Raw genomic sequence first — 23,266 nt, forward strand, 5'->3', positions numbered from 1 at the left:
TCATATTTATTGGAGAACATTTTTATCCTAAGGTAAGATAGTTTCCACAGTATAATTCTTAGACTGGTGAGTTATTATTTACTTCAAATGTCAATAAACCAATTAAAATAATTTATAACTATTTACACTTGAATAAGAGAATTTCAACTTATTAAATGTCCACAACAATATACTTGTCAGTTATTCCCTCTTTTTCTACCTCTCATTTTGACTTTTACCCAGTTGTACACTTTTTATTTTTCTTATTTGGCTTTCTTTGTATTTTTCATATCTACCTTTCCAGATATCTTTATATTCTTCATACATATTGATTTGAATCATAATACAGTAATACATAATTATATGCCATACTTTATCTGGCCAGTTGACTATTTTATGTACATTTTAGTTATTTCAAGTTGTGTTTCTTTTTGTAATAACAAATAATGCTGATATAAATTTATTTGAATGCCTAATATCCCATCATCACCACTTTCTAAAGTTACGACATGATTTTAAAATATGATATTTAAGCAAGAAGTTACCTTTTTCAAATTATAGATCCATATATCTAAAATTCTGTAAAATATATTTCCCATGAATGTGTCAAAGTTTAGAAATCAAGGTTGCTGCTACAATATTGGGGAATCTCAGATTTAAGGAAAGTTTTGAGAAATCCTAGTTTTGTTTTTGATGGTTTTGATGAACATTAATTATCAACATAGTAGATTTAGAGCCTCTTGGACATTTTTAGGTATCCAGGAAAACAAAATGTTTTTAGAAATTAAAGATAGTTAAAAATTTAATTTTAATTTTCTTTCCAATTCCCAGAATAACAGAACGGTCACTGATAAACTAGAAGTCTACATTTCTGACCATTATTTTGTCTCCTAATTGAATGATAACTTTTGCTATATAAATGCCTTGAACTATACTATTGAAGGGTTCAGTGACATTTGCTACCTGCAAGCATTAGGTTATATATATATATGTATATATATATATATATATATATATATATATATATATATATATATATATATATATTTATATAGTTTAAAATCAGCAGAAAATTATTAGTGACAACTATTCAAACATTACGTTAAAGTTTTTTTTAATGGCTAAAATTTTCTTAATGTATAAGCTTACTAAAATAATTTGCCAGAATTTTTAAGTTTTTAAAAAATTCTTATAAACATGTATATATTTCAGTGGTTATATTAAAAAATTCCACCATACCTGAAACTATGAAAAATAAAATGCCACCCAGTATGAGAAGAGATACAGATATGTATGTATATGTATACACATATATGTTTACACATGAATCATACTGCAATTTTATCAAGCTCATTGCTAATGATAGTAACACCATTATTTTTAATAATGTGTATTAATGATGATAAATCTCACAAGTAACATTTAATTTCAGAAGATATGTTTCTCTTTATGTGCTTAGAATATGTAATACTTTTACATAAATAAATTAATCAGAACCCAAATAACCATCCCAAACATTAAAAATGAACTTATTGTCCTAAGAGTTCTGAATTAAAAAATAATACTGGATTTATAATCCAATAATCCAAACCATTTCAGTAATCTTAAAATCTTACATATTTAGGTATAATTTAAAACACAGAGCTAAACATACAACATTGCCAAGAATTATAAAAGGGTTCAAACTGTTTTTTAAAAAATATCATAAAAATTATCCCAAAAAGAAATCACAATGCACCATTTTAACCCTCTTGGAGAGTACTAGGAGGAGGTGTGGAGGACAGGAATCAAGTGTTTCAGCTCTCCAATCACCTTGTAAAAGAGCTAAGTTTTAAAAATCAGACTCATAAATAACTCCAGTTTATTCCTTGTCTTTTTTTCACCACCTTTCCCTCTGCACCCCTCCAATCTTTCTCAATACTTAGGTCCTAAAGGAACACAAGAATGAGTTAAAAACTTCTCTACACATTCACAAATACTTTTTTTTTAGTTTTTTTTTTTTTTGTAAGGCAATGGGGTTAAGTGGCTTACCCAAGGCCACACAGCTAGGTAATTATTAAGTATCTGAGGCCGGATTTGAACTCAGGTACTCCTGACTCTAGGGCCGGTGCTCTATCCCCTATGCCACCTAGCTGCCCCTTTTCTTTTTTTCTTCTTTCTTTCTTTCTTTCTTTCTTTCTTTCTTTCTTTCTTTCTTTCTTTCTTTCTTTCTTTCTTTCTTTCTTTTTCTTTCTTTTCTTTTTCTTTTTTTTTTGGTCGATGGAAGCTGGAGAGTCCAGACTAAGGATTTTTCAGTTGTGGGGATGTCCTACTTAAATGAACATTTCCTTAATATATGACATTAGGGAAGTTGTCTGGGGTCGCTGAATGGTTAAATGACTTTCCCAGTGTCACACAACCAGTGTGACAGGACTTGAATCTCAGTCCTTTTAACTCCAAGGCTGGTCCTCAGCTGACAATGCCTCTCATCTATACTTACAAATCAAAGAAGACATGAACATTCTCAAGGCAAATAATGCATTGGAAGTGTAACTAATCATAAAGGAAAATATATAAAAGGAATGATTGGGAGGTTTCTTGGGATGTTGATTACCAATTTTTTCCATTTATCTATCTTTAAACACTGAGGGCTCCAAGACAAAGAGCTGCAAAAGATCTACTTTTAGTTATGGGAAAGTGCATGATTTTTTCCCCAGTGCTAAAGAAGATGGAAGAAAATGGTACAGTCTTCTCTTTTAGAAGCATTTCAATTTACAATCATATATACGTATATATTTTCATACACACACATGTGTGTGTATTTGTGTGTATCTTTCTTTCATCCCCACCCCCATCAAGTGTGAAAAGAAAGAAAATCAAGAAATCTTTTAGGAGCATTTATAAAAGTCAAACACATTCCAGGGATGTGATCAAATTCTCCAAAATAGAACTGTTCATTACTTCACCCCTCACATTAAAAAAAAAAGGAAATCAAATGAAATACCCTAAATTATCGGTATTGATTCCTTCAGTAGGTTGAAATGAAAAAAGTATACTCAAAAAAGCATACATTGTTATTTGAAATGTTCTTTGATTTTCTGTAAATTTCAAGGATGAATGGTAACATCTTTTAAAAACTGATATTTGATGCTAATTTAAGATGAGAGATTGCTTTGTGAGAAGTAAAACTGTCTGTTGGAAACAGAACCCATTTCCACTGTCAATCTCCCAGGTTAAAAAGCTGCAGAAAGAGTTAGCTATTTATAGTCTTGTAGGAGGAATATTGTGAATTATATTCCCAAATCTATGCTTCCCCCCTTTTTTCCTTCTTAAGTATCATGAAAAAAATTATAAACAAATAATTTCTCTGGTACAGGAAGTTTATCTATAGTTAAGGCATGATTTACTCCAAAAAGTCCTGGCTTCTCGTTCATGGTTCCAGAATTATCCATTTGTCTTCTTGAGAATTTTGCTTTATTCTTCTCCAGCAGGGGGAGGTGGTTGGCAGAGCTTGTACAATCTAATAAATAATAGAGAAATCATGTCATTAGTTCTTCAGTGCTTGGCAGAGATGCTTAAAAATAGTGAAAGATCAATTGCAATTATGACAATAAGATTCTAATTATTTATAATATTGCTATAGCATGTATATAAATTATTTTAAAAAATGCTTTCATATTGGAGGGGCTGAATTTGAATGCAGGCTTTACTACTCATTACTTGTATGACCTTCATCAAGTCCACTGGATCTCAAATTTCTTACATGTTAAATAAAGAGTTTGATTAGGGTTCTTACACTTTTTCTGTTATGGATCCCTTTGGCAATCTGGTCAAGTTCATGGTCCCCTTGTCAGAATAATGTTTTAAATGTATATGACAACATACACAGAATTGCAAAGGAAGTCAAATAGAATGAAATACAGTTATAAAAATTAATTTTAAAATAGACAAGTTCATAAATCCAAAGTAAAGACCATCTGTACCAAATAGTCCTTTCTGGTTACAGATTTTTGATCCCAAAATTCTATGACAAGAAAATGCATTCATATAATACTTTATTTTATAATTCCTCTAATGCTTCTAATCTTCTATTACATCTTGGAGTCAAGAGGACCCAGATTAAAGCCCTGGCTTCAACATACAATGACTATGTAACACTGGAAAAGTCACTTAACCACTCAGTGACCAAGGAAACTCTTTTAATATTATAATATAAATAAATTACAGATCTGTTCCAGTGAGGAATGTTCATTTTAGGAAGGCATCCCCATAGAAATTATATGTTGCTGTTATCTATGTTAGTGTCTTAGCTCAATGCGAGCAGGTCTTTTAAAAATATTTTTTCATCCTCCATTTGTAAGTATTCTGCATTCAGCAGGATATTAATATTGCTGTATGATTATGTTACAATTTTCAAAGCATCCTGATAATATGCCATAACTAGACAGTTCTTATTAAGAGCAAGAATAGGAATATCAGGAGCATTCCTGACAGGAATGAGCAGTAAGAATAAGCAACAGGAATAAGCAAGAGCAGGGTACCAGATTTAAGTCAAGAAAACTTGCATTAAAATTCCATCTTAGATAAGTAGTAGCTATCTTAAAGGCAATTAGTAGCATGTAGTTAAAGCTCAGGGAAAAGTTGGTCTCGATACATAGATCTAGGAGTTTCTGACATAGAGATGATATTTATACCCATAGGAACTGATAAAGCCTGTGAGAGAGAGAGAGAGAGAGAGAGAGAGGACTGTAGAGTGAGAAGGGTAGTGGTCTAGGACTGAGCTTAGGGAACATTCCCAGTTGAGTGATATGATCTGGATGATGAGCCAGTAAAGGAGACAAGGAGACTGTGGAGTCATTAAGAAGGTAGGAGGAGAGCCAGGAAAGAGTAATATCTCCTAATCCCAGCAAGAAGAGACTATCCAGAAAAGTCATTAAATCAATAAGCATTTATTAAGCACCTACTATATGTCAGATACTGTGTAAAATACAAAGGAAACAAAAGAAAGGCAAAGGACAACCATTGCTCTCGATGAACTCACAATCTCACTGGGGAGAAACATATGAAGCATTATGTATAAACAAGTTGTCTGCAGCATAAATAGGAAATAATCAGTAGGTGAAGCTAAAAAGGGATTGGTGAATGTAATTAAGAGGGTTTCTGCAGAAGATGGGGTTTGAGTTGGGACTTGAAGGAAGCAAAGGAAATCAGTAGGTGGATTTGAAGAGGGAGATCATACCAAGCATGGTGGGGACAAAGAGGGAGGAGGGGACAGATCCAGACAATGCTCACAGCTGAGAGATGGAATGTCTTATTTATGGAACAGAAAGAAGGTTAATGTCACTGGATCAAAGAGTATGTGTATGTATGGTTCAGGGGAGAGAGGTTTAAGACATAAGCAGACTTGAAAGGTGGGAAAGGGACTAGATTACAAAGGGCTTTAAATGTCCAACAGTGGACTGGATCCTGGAGGTGATCTGATCAGGAGCCACTGGAATTTATTGAGAAGAAGGTGACATGGTTGGATTTGTACTTCAGGAAAATCACTTTGACAACTGAAAGGAGTGTAAATTGGAATGGGTAAAGAACTGGGTCAGTCAGACCAACCAGTAAGCTATTATAATTAACTTGGCAAGAGGAAATTATGACCTTTAACAATTTGCTGGTAGTAGTAGAGAAGGAAGGATATCAGAGACATGTTACAGTTGTAAAATCAACAGGCTTTGAAACTGATTGGACATGGAAGGCAAGATATAGTAAAGAGTCAAGGATGACCCCCAGGTTGTGATCCTAGAAGGTTGATAGTACTTTCAACATTAAGAGAGAAGTTTGGAAGAGGGAGTTTTTAGAAGGATAATAAGTTTAATTTTATACATGCTGAGTTCGAGATGTCTATGGACATCTAGTTTGAGATGTCTGAACATCAATTGGAAATACAAGTCTAGAGGTCAGCAGTGCCATTAAAATAAGATAAACAGATTTCAGAGTCATCAGCATAGTGATGAAAATTAAATCCAAGGAAGCTAAGGAGATCACCAAGCTTAACTAGTATAGAATGAGAAGAGAAAGAGACCCAAGACAGAATCATATGGGACCATCATGTATCTAATAGAAATAATGATTCTTTATTAAGGACAAAAAGAAAAGAGATAATTCTTGTAAAGTTTTGCAAACAATGAAAGTATATAATTATGGCTTGTCATCATCATCTGAAGAAGATTCAGCAAAATAGATTGAGAAGTTTTACCATGATAGGTAACTAGGAGAAAACTAGAGACAAGAGCCTATCAGGGAGAAGAGGATGATCAATATTGTCAAAGACTTCAAAGAGATCACTTTTACTAGAATGAGCTGGGAGGCCAGAGAGCAAAGGAGAGAATGAGAGGAAGGAAAGTAGAAACATTTATCATATTGATATTTTATTTTATTTTTCCACTTACATATTATGGAAGTTTTTCAACATTCCATCCAAATTTTAAAATTACCTACTTTGCTTCTACCCTCCCTTCCCACACCCCTCCCCTCAGTGGCAAACAGTCTGGTAAATATTGAACATTCACATTTGTGTTTAACATATTTACAGACTAGAATCAAGGGAAAAGAAAGAAAACCATTAGATAGGAAAGAAAAACAAAGAGAAAATTTTTAGAAAGTGGATGTTGTGTTCATTCAAATTCAGATTGGTTTTGTTTTTCTTCCTCTGGATGGAATAACATAGTCCATAGTAGGTCTCCTAGGGTTGTCTTAGTTCTCTGAACTACTGAGAGGAGCTACTTCCATCAAGGATGATAAACTCACAATGCTATTGTTAATGTGTACAATGTTCTCTTGATTCTGCTTCCTTTGCTCAGCATCAGTTCCTGTAATTCATTCTCAGAAAAAAAAAACACTTATTGGAGATGGCTTTTTCAAGGAGTTTAGCTACATAAAGCTGATGAAATTTAATATGATCCTGGGGATGGAAATATCAACTCAGAATGAAGAAGATACTGCATATTTGTAGACAGTACGAAAGCAACTGTCAAACAGGGAGAGAATAAAGATAGGTGAGAGAGTGAAGATGATAGAGGGGACAAGCTGATTCCTTGTGAGGCAGAGGGGCTTTCCTTGGCATGGAGTTGGCCATCTCTTTTTGTCAAACAGGGTTAAAAGTAGAGATGGAAACTGAAGGCATTTGAAAGAGATGATATGGGCAGAAGAGGCAACTGTTAGAGAATATTTTAATTTTTCCAGCAAAATATGAAAAAAAAAACTCAGTTGAGAAGGTGGGCATAGGAAGAGTCATGAGAAGTCTGTAGAGTTTTGGAAGAGCTGATGTGGAGAGTGGGAGAGTGAGTTAATAAGGAAGATATATAGAATAACCTAGCAGCAGCTAGGGATCATTTGAAGCTAAATAATGTAAATTTGGAATAGATTGAGTCAGAATGGCTGCATGATTTTCTCCACCTACCTTTAGCAATACTTGTATAGGGGTAAAGACACAAGATAATAGGCATGATCCAAGATTGAGACCAGGCAAGGCACAATTAGCAATACAATAATGGGACAAAGAACTCAAGAGAAGAGGACAATGTAGAGTTGCATTGCTTTGTCAAAGGGTCAAGATGGGAAAAAAAGGACTAAAGTCATTGCAGGGATGATGTCCTGGGAGAAAAATGAGGAGGTGATTAAGTGGAGTGAGATTAGCAATGTCAAAAAAATAACTTTTACTGTGAGTAAAAGGGAAATCAGAACTAAATTTATCTTTACCAGTGTGGTCAAAGGACTTGGGCTTTTCTACTTGGTAGCTGAATGACTTGAGGAAAATCCTCAGATCTCTCTGAACCAAATTTTCATTATCTATCTAAAGGGGATAATGATTACATTCAAAGGACAAAATAAAATAATATTTGGCAAGGGTTTGTCAATAATGCAACATTATAATTGTGAGTAGTAATCATCATCTTCACAATTCATAGATCTGTTAATTCTTTGTCATCTTCCAATTCTTCCTGCCCTCTTTACTTTTCTCTCTTTTGCTTTTTGCAAGGTAATGGAGTTATATGACTTGCCTAAGGTCACAAAGCTAGGTAATTAAGTGTCTGGGGCTGGATTTGAACTCAGGTCCTCTCAATTCAACAACTCTGCTGTCCTCTTTTCTTTATGAGATCTCTATCATTCTGTTCTACAATTTTCTTCAACATCTAAAATCTTATTTGGAGATGTGCTCAGGTTGCTTAAAGTAATGTAATAGATATATGCTATCTATATCAATACGATAAAAACATTACCATTAATATTTATTGTTACTTTTGATCTGAATCTATCTTAGATAATAAATCCTAGGGAGAAGTTGGTATTTTAAAGTTAAACAGGATTAAGAGGTGTCAAAAAAAAGATGCTTATTTTAAAATACCATAATCTTTCATTAACTCCTATGTCAGACAATGAGGACCTCTTTTAAATGAAATACTAAACAATTCCTACATGCACAAAAGCACTAGTTAATACTATATAACTTTCTGAGGATTTTTAAACTCATATCATAAATATTTCAGCTTCCTTCAGTTAATGTTTAGGAATCATCATGATTCATTTTCCCTAAAGCAATTAATTACTGCCTAAAATATGTAAAACAATTTAAAAAGTGATCAAACAAAAAACACTCCATAATTCTGTGACTAGGTGCCATTTTAAAGGGGAAATGGATTAAAGAAACATAAGTAATATTAGAGTTAATTTTACCAAATGAACTGACAAGATAGGATAACCCACTATTTCTATCATTTGATAGCTGGCTATAAGGCTTTTCTTTCAAGTCTTACCTTGCTAAATCAATTATAGTCTCTCATAAACTGAAGGGCAAAGAGTTTAAACAATTCACCGAAGTTTACACAATTTCTAAGCAGCAAAACTGGAGCAAAGATTGATCCATTTGATTCTAGAAATTTTTTTAAAAAGCTAAGTTTTGTTGACAAAGGAGAGTCCCCAGCAACAAAATTCATCTCTTTAATTGAAAGTTTAATGTTGATTCACTAATTTAATTTGTTTGTAGGACTCAGAGGAAAAATAAACACACTTTACTATTGAGAACTGATTTGTACCTGTCAAACTATATCTTCCTACTTCAAGAGAATGATAAAGATGTAGTTATAGCTCAGAAAATTTTGCAAAACATGATATAGTTCTTACTCCTGAATATAATATGTGAACTACAGTTATTCTCTGTGAAAAGAAGTAGAACATTAAAATAAAAGAATAACATCTTAGAAAAGCTTTCTTCATGCTTCTAGAAGAATAGAGATGATAACCAACCCAAGTACATCAAATCCTCTTTAGTATTTGAAATGAAGTTTCAAACTGCCTTGCCAGGAGTGGGGTAAAAGATTGAATAAGTAATTTTTTCCAATCCTTAATTCTAATCCTCTTATTTACCTGTGACATTCACTGAAGTCAAACAAATGAAAAAGTGGTTTATTTATCCATGTATAACGTGAAATGAAAGTTATACAGCTAGCTGTCAAATGTTTTCACCTGATGTAGCTAATGGCTTGCCCCATCTTATCTGCTCTGTGTCAACACATTCCATTACAATGCATCACACATGTTTCAGGATAATGTAGCTAATGCTACCAGATAGACAAATCTTTGATATGTCTGCCTTGCAAACTGACAAAAGAGCTACTCCCTGTTATCATCTAATGAAATAATAGCTCAAGGTAAGTATTGGTGGCATTTAGATTCAATGATGTTTCTTGCAAAAGACCCAGGGTTACTTGAGTTCAGACACATTTATAATGGAAAATGTAGAGTTTGGAGAATTTATAACAAGCTGATGAGAATTATAAGGAGAAAACAAGAGATAAGAGTTAGACTGAGTCACCATGCACTAAAGCATTTTTTTTTAAATTGATAATTGTGTCTCAGCTAGAGGCCTCTGCCTAGGGTACAAGGGCCTGTTTTTTATTATCTTTCCCATTCATCCACCCCATTGACAAAGCAAGGATGCAATGACCCTAAAATACCTGGCTGCAGGCCAGGGGAAGTTGTAATGGTAAGAAGCAGCAGACTGAAAATATGATGAACATCAGACAAAGAATAGGAAGCCCCAAGTTTAAGTATCTGCTGTGAGACTTACAACTAGCAAACCATTTAACCTCACTTCTTTTTATTGTAAAATAGATGCAGTAAAACTTACAGAATCTAACATAGAATTATTGCAAGAAGAGGCAGTGTGGCAAAGTGTGACTAGAGAGTTTAGTCTTGACAAAAGGAGAACCTGGATCCAAGTCCTGCCTCTGGCATTGATAACATGGCTAAATATTTAATATCTCATCAATTGAAGAAGAGCTCCAACTCTAGAAATTAAATTGGAAGTTACCTACACCAAGAAATTTATGTCTCCACCAAAAGAATCTCTCTTTCCTTCTTTCCCCTTTTCCTCTGTCCTTACCTCCTTCAAAAACATTCTGCTTTGCAATAGCTGTGCAATGGGGCAGTCTGCAAAACAAGACTTTGATCAAAACAAAACTTGATCTTTCCTTCTATTTCTGAGTAGGGGGCAATGGCCACACAGTATGGGAGAAAGTGCTCTCACCAGAGCTTTGGGCAGAAATTACTGATTTCCTAGCCCATGATTCAACTTTTTGACTACCTCATTTTTCATACTGTTTACACTCACTGCTGGGATCATCTCTCCAAATTGAGTTTGTCTGCCAGATGTCACTGATATTTTAAGTTCCAACCTCCTGGTTATTGTTGTTGAGTTTTATTGAGTTATTTTAATTTTACATTACAACTATTTGCAGATTACTTGAAACATTTCATGAGAGATTTCTTATAACAAATGTATCATAACAGTAAACAGTTAGTAAAATTATTAATATAGTGACCTTATATGTATGGACATGTAACTTTTCACATTTTTAGAACTCCTTTCTCAAAACAGTATTTAAAAAAGATTAATAGAAATCTTTTTCTCCCTCACCCATTCCCAACTCCACTGGGAATGAGAGAGAAGAAAAGTTAAAAAAAATTCTTGTGATAAATATGCATAGCCAAGCAAAAAATGGCTCCCTCAATGGCTGTATACAAAAATATGTCTCCTTCTACACCTTAAAACAAATATATATATAGCATATTAGATCATTATTCCTCTGGGATCACTTGTGATCACTATTTTATTCACAGATCTTACAGCTTTCATAGTTATGTGTTTTATAGTGTTACTATTGTATAAATTATTTTAGTTCTGCTTACATTCTAAAAAACAATTTGGAACTATGAACATAAACAAAATTATAAAATGATGCATGTTCGTTGACTCAACTATGCTATTAGGCCTATGCTCAAAGAGTTCAGAGAAATGGAAAAGGATATTACATGTCCAAAAATATTTCTAAAATCTCTTTTGGTTGGAATAAAATTTCTTATCTCTTACTGCCCCTATGACTTTATTGAAGTCAAGAGACTAGCTATCTCCACATCTATACTTAGGGCAGAAGGCTAATGGCATAATGAAACCAGGAAGACCCAGGTACCAGTTCTGTCTGTATTATATCCTGACCAAGTGACCATGACCATATAATCTCTCATTACTCCAGGTGATTCTCCAAAACTATAAATTACAGAGAAAGGGTCGATTTGCTCTTGGTGAGAGATTTTCCTAATCTAATGCTTGTATTTTTTTATTTTTTTAAATTTATTTTTATTAAAGATGTTATTTGAGTTTTACACTTTTCCCTCCAATCTTACTCCCCCCCCAGAAAGCAATCTGTCAGTCTTTACTTTGTTTCCATGTTGTACCTTGATCCAAATTGAGTGTGATGAGGGAGAAATCATATCCTTAAAGAAGAGACAAGAAAGAAGTCTAAGAGGTAACAAGATCAGACAATAAGATATTTATTTTTTCCTAAATTAAAGGGAATAGTCCTCGAACTTTGTTCAAACTCCACATCTCCTTATCTGGATATAGATGGCACTCTCCTTTGCAGACAGCCCAAAATTGTTCCCGATTGTTGCACTGATGGAATGGGTGAGTCTTTCAAGGTTGATCATCACTCCCATGTTGCTGTTAGGGTGTACAGTGTTTTTCTGGTACTGCTCATCTCACTCAGCATCAGTTTATGCAAATCCCTCCAGGCTTCCCTGAAATCCCTCCTGGTTTCTAATAGAACAATAGTGTTCCATGACATACATATACCACAGTTTGCTAAGCCATTCCCCAATTGAAGGACATTTACTTGATTTCCAATTCTTTGCCACCACAAACAGGGCTGCTATAAATATTTTCGTACAAGTGATGTTTTTACCCTTTTTCATCATCTCTTCAGGATATAGACCCAGTAGTGGTATTGCTGGGTCAAAGGGTATGCATATTTTTGTTGCATTTAGTTGTAGTTCCAAATAGCTCTCCAGAAGGGTTGGATGAGTTCACAGCTCCACCAACAGTGTAATAGTGTCCCAGATTTCCCACATCCCTTCCAACAATGATCATTATCCTTCCTGGTCATACTGGCCAATCTGAAAGGTGTGAGGAGGTACCTCACAGAAGCTTTAATTTGCATTTCTCTAATGATTAATGATTTAGAGCATTTTTTCATATGGCTATGGATTGCTTTGATCTCCTCGTCTGTAAATTACCTTTGCATATCCTTTGACTATTTGTCAATTGGGGAATGGCTTTTTGTTTTAAAAATATGATTCAGTTCTCTGTATATTTTAGAAATGAGTCCTTTGTCAGAATCATTAGTTGAAAATATGGTTTCCTAATTCACTACATTTCTTTTGATCTTGGTTACAGTGGTTTTATCTGTGCAAAAGCTTTTTGATTTAATGTAATCGAAATCATCTAATTGGTTTTTGGTGATGTTCTCCAACACTTCCTTAGTCACAAACTGCTCCCCTTCCCATAGATCTGACAGGTACACTAGTCCTTGATCTTCTAATTTGCTTATAGTATTGTTTTTTATGTCTAGGTCCTGTAACCATTTTGATCTTATCTTGGTAAAGGGTGTTAGGTGTTGGTCTAATCTAAGTTTCTTCCATACTAACTTCCAATTATCCCAGCAGTTTTTAACAAAGAGGGAGTTTTTATCTCAATAATTAGACTCTTTGGGTTTATCAAACAGCAGCTTACTATAATCATCTTCTGCGTTTACACCTAGTCTATTCCACTGGTCCACCACTCTATTTCTTAGCCAATACCAAACAGTTTTGATGACTGATGCTTTATAATATAATTTTAGAACAGGTAGGGCTAAGCCACCTTATTTTACACTTTTTTTATTAAGATCCTGGAAATCCTTGACTTTTTTAATTTCTCCATATGAATTTACTTACAATTTTTTCTAACTAAATAAAGTAATTTTTTGGAATTTTGATTGGTAGGGCACTAAAGAGATAGTTTTGTTTTGGTAGAATTGTCATTTTTATTATATTAGCTCTACCTATCCATGAGCAGCTGATACTTGCCCAGTTATTTAAATCTGATATAATTTGTGTGAGAAGTGTTTTTATAATTGTTTTCAAAAAGATTCTGAGTCTGTCTTGGCAAATAGACTCCCAAGTATTTTATATTGTCTGAGGTTACTTTGAATGGGATCTAATGCTATTATTAATGAAATCCTTGGGATAATTGGATTGACACAGTAGATAGAGCACCAGGTCTAGAATCAGGTCTAGAAGACCCATTTTCTTGAGTTCCAATCTGACCTGAAAGACTTGCTCGCTAGTTAAATGACCCTGGGTACATCACTTAGCCCTATTTGCCTCAGTTTATTCATCTGCAAAATTAGCTGGAGAAGAAAATGCAAGCCACTCTGATATCTTTTCCCAGGAAATCCCAAATGGGGTCACAAAATGACTGAACAGTAGTAAAAATATATAAATGAAAGCAACATAACTGGGCAGGTTCATAAGCTGTTGCTGGTATTGAGTCATGTCTGATTCTGTGATCTCATTTAGGACTAAGGAAGAGTTGGAGAACATCACCAAAAACCAATTAGATGGCAAAGATACTAAAATGATTTTCAGTTTCCTTCTCTATCTCATTTTATAGATGTGGACATTAAAGCAAACAGCATTGTGATTTACCTAGGATCCTAAAGCTAGGCAGAATTTGAACTCAAGTCTTTCTGATTCTAGACCCAGAGCTCTATCTACTGCACCACCTAGCTTTCCAAAGGTAAATTAATTGGGTGTCATGATGTTAGTTGCAGACAGATGAGCATTAGAACAAAGGAGTGAGAACATGTTTAAGTATTTGTTTAAAAGATAATTTTATGTCACAGACAGTAGACAGAATTTTAACTTTAGCTCTAATGGATCATAACTTTCATTAAGCCATAAAGGCATCAAAGGGGGTAACATATCATTAATTCCTAAATCTCAATGGGGGAAAGGATTATGGTAGTCAACATGGATTCTAAAGAGTATTACTGGAATAGAATCTTAAATGAAAGATTAAGGATATTTTGTTATCCATTGACTGGAGACGAGCAAGATCTGAGATGTCTTTGATGTAAGGAGCTCCTGGTGAGGGATTCTCTCCAATACAAGTCAACATATTATCTGCAACAGAGAGCCTCAGAAAGATGCCAAGAGCAATGGGAGACTATGAAATTTGCCCTGGATCATATAGACAATCTATGTGAGAAGTAGCTCTTAAAACTAGGTCTTGCTGAATAGAGAGGCCAGCTATAGATCCACTCTACCATGCTTCATGAAAATAGAAGAAAAAAAGTTGAATACAACCTACACCAAAAGAACTACATTCTCTAATATCTAATAATAATATTAGTAGTAGTTAACATTAACGTGGGGCTATCACATATCATACACTGTGCTAAGTGCTTTAAAATTATCTCATTTAATCCTCACAACAGCCTTGGGAGGCAGGTGTTATTATTATCCCCATTTTATAGAAATTGAGGCAATCAGAAATTAAATAACTTGCCTGGGGTTCCACAACTAGTAAGACTATGAGAATAGATTTGAATCAGGGGTTCCTAACTCCATACCCATCAACAATGGTATCAGATCCTCATCAGGGAGAGAATTCTCCATCAATGGATATTTTAAAGCAGAGTTTGGAATCAAAGTGGTCAGGGATACTACAAAATAGATAACTACACTGGGCAAGTGAATGAAAAATTAAAAATTCTTTATTAAATTCTATGTGGTAAATGATTGTGCTCGAAAACAGCCATTCCAAATGTACAATATGAAGATATGAATACAAAACCTGATGCTTAACAAGGAAATGACAAGAATCTAGTTTAGGGTTTAGTATCCACAAACACAAGGTGATTTAAGTAGGTCTTTAGATCCTTTAAAATGACTTGGAATAGGGCAGAATTTGGGGTCACGAACACTACTTTTTTAATTTCTAAAAACAAAAGGGACTCATAAGAGAATCAGTAGAGTGATTACTAAAGTCTGGTATAGCCTAAAAAGGAGGAGAAATAAATATTTTAATGGGAAAAAAATCTTGATTGAAAAGTACTTTATGCAAAAGAAATTGAATCAACAATTCACTAAGTAAATTGAATTATTATTTTTTTCACTTTTTTTGCAAAGCAATGGGGTTAAGTGACTTGCTTAGGTCACACAGGTAGGTAATTATTAAGGGTCTAAGATCAGATTTGAATTCAGGTCCTTCTGACTTCAGGGCTGGTACTCTATAATTGATTTATAACAAAAGTTGTACAGTACAATGTAAAATCCAAGTTATGTCAAGAATAATTCAAAAGAACAATAAAAATATTAAATATAAATATCAAGAAAAGTATAGAAATTAGAATACAATTAAAAAACAAATCACCTAGTCTAAAGGGACTAAAGGGATAGAAGAGAATTAAGAACAGAAGACAGAGGCAGTCTCTATATTAATAGATGCTCTGAAAAGACAGAATCAGACAGAAAATTAATGGAATAATTTATTTTTAATAAGAAGAAAACATGACACCTACAAAACATGAATACTATGAAGACAAGATATGCAGAAATAAGTGAAGGATTACAGGTCTTCCAAAAAAGATCATGTAAAGAAAATATGAATACTCCACATAACTTTTCCCATATATACTCCAGATATATACTCATATATATTTCACATATATACTCCAGAAACTTTTCCCATATATATTAGAAAGACAACAAGGTAATGAAAGAAATGCAAATAATAACAACAATAGAAAATCTCAAGTTTATTAAAAACAAACCAAAACCAAAGTGCTTTTATTTGTTAATCAAATTTAAAAAAGTGGGGGGGGGGATCCTTGGCACTGTAGCAGGTCCTCTAAAGATTCTTGTGTTTAGGTAAATAATGAGCCTTAATACTTACTTATTTTATTGTGTTTCATTTTAAGTGCCAAAATTTGGCCTTTAGAAGAAAAAAAAGCAATTCATGGGCTCTTCTTTTTATTTACCACTTTCATACTGGTTTTTTGATCAGCATCATGGAGTTTTATCGTAAACTGCACTCCTTATCAATGTTTCCATTCTCAAACCAAAAACAATGCTCAGCTATTACCTTGATTCTTATTGGAATTTTAACACTTTAATGGACCTATTATACAAATACTGTATACTACACATGCTCAAGTATCTGTAACGAATATCCAGGAGAAATTATTCTTCAGTCATATAAAACCTAAGAATTTAATCAAATCAACTTTGAGAGGTGCCATAAACAAGAGCAGCAGGATTAATGAGACTTGTTTGGAGGAGTCAGCACTAGAAAAAAAATGCTGGCAGTCTTGGTTTATTCATCCATTTTCAGGAGGGAAAAATGTTTTCCTGTTTCAAAGTACTTTCATTGCCCACACTCTCAGAAAGAAATGTAACTTCATAAATTCTGCAGTCATCTTTCTTACTCTAATGGCTACTTTACAAAAAGAAGCAACTAAAATTGTCTAGTTTTTAATAGCAAGAAACAGTATCCTTTTTGTCAATATGACAATGTATAAAATTTTAGAAATGGGAAGTGATTCAGTTCAGTACCCTATTTCAAAAGAAGGGCACTGTTATCCCTTTCAAAAATAGATAATGGTCTACCTTATTTGATTCCCCACTTTCACCACCTATTTTTAATTTTTGATAAATTCTATTGGTATGTTTTGTTTTTATATCACCTACAGTTTCCATGGTATCCCTCTCTGAAACTCCTTCTGAACAACCAGACCAGTTAACAAAAAACATAAGAAAATGAAGACCAGTTCAAAAAACTAACCAAAATTTTGAAAAAAAAAAATCCTACATTATATATTATGTTCCACTCACATAGTTCTACACTTCTGCAAAGAAGTGAAATTACTTAGAACATTCAATTTTACATTTCCAACTGCCTGCTTGTTTTCTGTATCTGAGTGTTCTGTTAATACTTCAAACTCAATATATCATAAATAAAACTCATCATCTTCTTTTTGAAACTTGCTGCACTTTCAAACATTTTGGTAGTTGTGCCCAGGCACTAAAACTTAAGAGTTATCTTGTAATCTTTCTTTTCCTTTAATCTCCACATTTGGTCAGTTGCCAAGTCCTGTTCATAATATTTCATTCATAATATTCATAATATTTCATTCTTTCTGTCCTCATACTATAACCACCTTGACTTAGAAACTTCATATATTGTTTTGATAATCAGAAAAGCCATTGAACTCTTTTTTCTTTCTTTCCTCTAGCAAGCTTTTACAAAACTTTCCCTCTTTCTCTACATATACATATGTGTATATATGTGTATAGCTCTCTTTCTACATATATGTATACACACACACACATATATATCCATATATATATATATATATATATATATATATATATATATATATATATATATATATCCATCTACACTGACAAATATCCATAGAGTAATTATTCAATAGATAGAGTTGTTGTTATTCAGTCATTTTCAGGTTGTACTCTTCATGGTCCCATTTGGGGTCTTCTTCACCTAGTGGAGCGGATAAATAGAAAGGTGGTGGACTGGTTTGCCATTTCCTTTTCCAACTCATTTTACAGATGAGGAAACTGAGACAGACTTAAGTGACTTGTCCAGGGTCATAAAGCAAGTGTCTGAGGCCTTATTTGAATTAAGAAAGATGTCTTTCTGACTCCACACCCAGCTCTCTATCCACAGTTTGACCTAGCTGTAGATAGATAGATGATAGCTAGAAGATTCAAAAAAAAACTAATCCAATTATTATACTTGAAACATTGTATTTCTTTTTTCCCTGTGCTTTTATTTTCCTAGTTTCATTTACAATTCAGGTCATGTGGCATCTCCTATAAGAAATATCCCCTCATATCTCTGTTTTTTAAAATTCTCTGTCTTTTCAATTTATTCTTATATAATTATTTTTTTACATGTTTTGCCTCCTCATTAGAAAGTCAGAGGCTATCTTTCTTCTTTCTTTTTTTCCTATCTTCCTTCCTTTTCTTTTTTTCCTTATTCTCTCCCTTCCTTCTTTTCTTTCTTCCTTCCTTCCTTCCTTCTTTCCTTCCTTCCTCAAGGACCCTACACATAGTCCTTAATAAATGCATGTTGTATTAAAGCAGATTCTTAAAAGCCTGACCAAGTCACTCCTTCTATACTTTCTCTAATTTGGCTTTAATGTAGACCTCATTTTATACTCTTCTTGAAAAGCATCTATTTCAGCCAAATTGGACTTCAGTTTCTCAATCATGTGCTGTCGTCTACAATCCCCTACAACATGACTAGAATTCTATTTCTCCCCACCTTTGTCATTTGAATTCTTTTCCATCTATCTAAGCGCAGCTGAAGAGATAGCATTATGTAGTGGGGAAAAATAAATTTTTAAAAATTGTACTTAGAGTCAAAAGGGTCACAGACATATGGATTTCCTAGCTTTGTGACCTTGGGTGAGTTATCTAATTTCTCTGAACCTCTTTTTTCTCATTTGAATACTGGGGTTAATAAATTCAGTACCACCTATATCACAAAGTATTTGTGAGAAAAAATGTTTCATAAACTTTAATTGATAGGTGAATAGTATTCACTACCATTTGTGAACTATGTTTCATATGAATGTGTTTTATTTATTAGAAGCAATGATGCCAGTGATAAGGCTAAAATCTAGAATCAAGGACATGACTATTTCTGTGCTATTGAAATTAAAGTTTGTTGTGTTTACCCTATTGAAAATAATAAAGAAGTTTATTTTTCTTCTACCTGCTCATCTTCCTTATTTTTCAATTTTTAACACAATTATCATCACATATTTCCATAGTACTTTGTGATTTATAATCTCCTTACAACAACCCTTTGAGGAAGGTACTATACTTTTCATACTTTTCATTTTCAAGCAGAATCCTTAGGTGAAAAGCAGTGATGTAGCTTATGTATAGTTACGTGGCTAATTTTGGTGGGAGAGAGGATATGGACTTATGTATTTTGAGACCAAGTCATAGGAACATGAAATCAAACATTTAGGGATTGGAAGGAGCTATTATACCTTATATTATATCACTCTGCTTTCAGTGAAATATTCTTAGAATCCCTAATAGAATAGGTATGCATTTCTGGACATTTTTTTGGTTTATTTATTTTACATTATTACAATAATCTTGTTGAGAATAAACATAAACCTCCCCCCCCAAAAAAAATATGAGGAACATCAAAAATAGCAAGAGGAAAAAAATTACTTCAGTCTATGTTCAGATTCCAATAGTCCTATCTCTGGGATGAGTTGCCTTCTTTATCATAAGTCTACCAAAGAAGTTGCTTCAATAATTTCCCACAGTTGCTATTACTAGCTGTATTTCCCTCCACTCTATTCCTTTCTCCTCTCATTTATTCTATTCTCTTTCTCCTTTCACCCTGTCTCTGTTCAAAAGTGTGTTGTATCTGAGTACCCTCACCCACAATCTTTCCTCTCTTCTAATCACCTATCCCAACCCTTTCCTTTCATTTTTCTCTAGGGTAAGATAGATTTCTATACTCTATTGTGTATGTTATTTCCTCTCTGAGTCATTTCTGATGAAAATGAAGGCTCACTCATTCCCCCTCACCTTCCCCCATTCCATTCCATTGTAAAAGCTTTTTCTTGACTCTTATGTGAAATATCTTAGCCCTTTCATCCTCTCCTTTTCTTCCTCCCAATACTTTCCTTTATCACCCATTGACTCCATCTTTTTATTATGTTATACCATTATACTGTTTCCTCCTGTGTTTTGTCTATATATGGTCCTTTTAACTGCTCTTATAAATGAAAAAGTTCATATGAGTTATCCAGTATCTTCTTCCCATGCAGGAATGCAAACAGTTCAACATCATTAAGTTCCTCATAATTAGTCCGTCTCCTCCACTCTCTCTATGGTTCCTTTGAGTCCTGTACTTAGAGATCAAACTTTCTGTTCAGCTCTGATTGTTTCAATGGGAAGGTTTGAAAATCCTCTTTCATTGAAAGTTCATCTTTTCCCCTGAAAGAGGATGCTTAGTTTTTCTGGGTAGTTGATTCTCAGGTTAAACCAAGATCTTTGGTCTTCTGGAATATCATATTCCAAGCCTTATGAGCCTTTAATATAGATGTTGCCAGATCCTGTGTAATCCAGACTATAGAGCCACAGTAATTGAATTGTTTGTTTCTTGTGGCTTTTAGTATTTTCTCTTTGATTTGGGAATTTTGGAATTTGACTATAATATTCCTGGAAGTTTTTCTTTTGGGATCTCTTTCAGGAGGTGACTGGTGAATTCCCTCAATTTCTATTTTACCCTCTACTTCTAGGATCTCAGGGCAATTTTGCTATATTATTTCTTGAAAAATGAAGTCTAGAGTCTTTTCCTGGTCATGACTTTCAGGTAGCCCAATAATTTTAAAATTATTTCTTCTGGATCTGTTTATGAGGTCAGTTGTTCTTCCAATATTTCATATTTTCTTCTAATATTTTTAATGGTTTTATTTTTTCCTGATTTCTTGCAAAGTCACATTGATTTCCTTTAGTTCCCTTCTACATTTGAAGGAGTTATTTTCTTCAAAGAGCTTTTTTAATCTCCTTTTCCAACTGGCCAATTCTGCTTTTTAAGGCATTCTTATCATTTGCCTTTTGTGTAGCTTTTTCCATTTGACCTAAACTGGTTTTTAACATTATTATTTTCTTCAGTATTTTTTTTTGTATTTCTTTCACTAAGCTGCTGATTTGGTTTTCATGATTTATCTGCATCACTTTCATTTCTCCTCCCAATTATTCCTCTAACTCCTAAATTGCTTTTAAAAAATCTTTTTTGAGCTCATCCATAGCCTGGCACATTTTGGATTTGCATATAGAAGCTTCAATTCTGCCATCTTCTGAATCTTCCATGGGACCCAAGTAATTTTCTATGGCCAGATTCTTCTTTTTCTTTTGTTTTCTTATTTCCTCAGCCTATGACTGATTTACTGCACTTCCAAGGCTTTGAGGGGAGGGTTTGGGACAACCCACAGGGACCTTATTTCCCTAAAAGGTCTTATGAGAGGTTCTCTTGCCTGTGCTCAGACCCTCCCCTCTGCACTGGAGCTGTGAGGATGGTCCCTGTTCCGCTATGGTTGTTTGGGGGCCCAGACTGCAACCAGGATTTTAGTGTAGGCAAACAGTTGAGTCCTGCCCCAGGAGAGCAGAGAGAGACCTCTGCAGCCTGCCCTGACCCCTTTACCCTGCACTCTGGAAGTGCAGGCTGGCTTCCCTGATTCCCGCTGCAAGCTCTCACCCACAGGGCTGCTCTAAGGTCAGTACTTGTTCTGTACTCACTCTGGTATGGCAAAGTTCTTTCACCACCTCTTCAAGATGTTCCTGGTGATCCCTGTAGCAGGAGGTCTGGAAACTATCCCCTCTGCCATGGATCCAGGCATCCCCACGATCTAGGCACTTGGCCTGGCTGTGCTGCAGCCAGGCTGCTCTCACAGAGGCTTTTTCCAATCCCCCAGTCCCAGTGGAACAGACAGCTTCCAGAGTTATTCTAAGTTGTCTTGAAATGGAAAATTCTATCACTCAGTCTTTCTGTGGGTTCTGCCCCTCTAAAGTTTGGTTAGAGTCATAATTTGAAAGCTTTTGGAGTATTTTGGGGAATGGATTTCTGGGAATTCCTGCCTTCCAGCCACCATCTTGGTTCTGTCCCCTCTGGACATTTTTCTAAATAAGTTTTGACTTAAACTAAATATGGTCATTGAAATACATATGATCTTAGATTATAATCCTACCACCTCTTTGCTTTATTTTAAATTGGAAGGAAATAAAAAAAATAAATATTCTCAAATGCTATACAATCCATCACTAGATGTTCATGGTCAAGTTCCATTTGTCTAATGCAGAGTTTCTTTATTTTTAAGTCTTTGCAAAGCAATGGGTTTAAGTGACTTGCCCAAGGTCACACAACTAGGTAATTATTAAGTGTCTGGGGCTGGATTTGAACTCCTTCTGATTCCAGGGGCAGTGCTCTACCCATTGCACCACCTGGCTACCCCAAATGCAGAGGTTCTTAACCATTTGTGTGTGTGTGTGTGTGTGTGTGTGTGTGTGTGTGTGTGTATTGAGCCTGCAAGGTGGTACAGAGGATGTGGCATGGGGCCTCGAATCAGGATGATGTGAATTTATTAACTATGTGACCCTGGACAAGTTACTTTACCTCTTTTTGCTTCAGTTTGTTCACCTATAAAATGGGGATAAAAATAGCATTTACTTCCCAGTGTTGTTGCAAGAATCAAATGAGATAATAATTGTGAAGTACTGAACACAGAGTACATATTAAGTGTTATATTAATGTTAGCTATTGTCATTTTTATTTAGTAGTAGTAGTAGTAGCAGCAGTAGTAGTGGTGGTGTTGGTGGTAATTGTATTCTATCACAGACCCTTTTGGCAATTTGGGAAAGCCTAAGCACATTTTCTTTGAATGACGTTTTTTAAATATATAAAATAAAATACAAAAGATTACAAAAACCATGAATTAATTCAAATGTGGTTAACAAAATAGCAAAGCAAAATAGCCCCCTCCCCCCCCAAAAAAGTTTATGATCCAGAACAAGTTTAGGCAAACCATTTATACAGGATTTAGGTAGAACTCTATATTACCGTCTGAAAAGTTAAGGCAAACCATTTACACAAATAACTGATCTGGGCTCACACTTACCGTGGAGCAGATTGTGGCGTACGGTCTCTGACTCCTAAGTTCTTGGCTGTATTCTGCACTCTTGCTCCCTGAAAAAAAAATACCAAAATTTTTTTTTTAAACCAATGTTATATCAACATTATTTGAGTAATACATAAATAAATCAGTCAAGTCTATTCAAGAACCATTTATAAAATGCCTACTAGGAGTTAGGCACTTTGCTAAAG

General features: G+C 34.3%; 1 protein-coding gene across 1 annotated transcript in view; it reads right to left on the reverse strand.

Annotated features, from left to right (window-relative positions):
* Positions 1-2,149: 2,149 nt before the first annotated feature.
* Positions 2,150-23,266, reverse strand: part of PREX2 (phosphatidylinositol-3,4,5-trisphosphate dependent Rac exchange factor 2) — a 401,699-nt gene continuing 380,582 nt past the window's right edge. The window contains exons 38-39 of the mRNA XM_074202053.1: positions 23,061-23,128; positions 2,150-3,478 (exon numbers count right to left, since the gene is read on the reverse strand). Coding sequence (XP_074058154.1) covers positions 3,433-3,478; positions 23,061-23,128 — 114 coding nt within the window. The 3' untranslated portion in view covers positions 2,150-3,432. The remainder of the gene's footprint in view (positions 3,479-23,060; positions 23,129-23,266) is intronic.

The sequence above is a fragment of the Macrotis lagotis genome, chromosome X (assembly GCF_037893015.1).
Source record: "Macrotis lagotis isolate mMagLag1 chromosome X, bilby.v1.9.chrom.fasta, whole genome shotgun sequence".
NCBI lineage: Eukaryota > Metazoa > Chordata > Mammalia > Peramelemorphia > Peramelidae > Macrotis > Macrotis lagotis.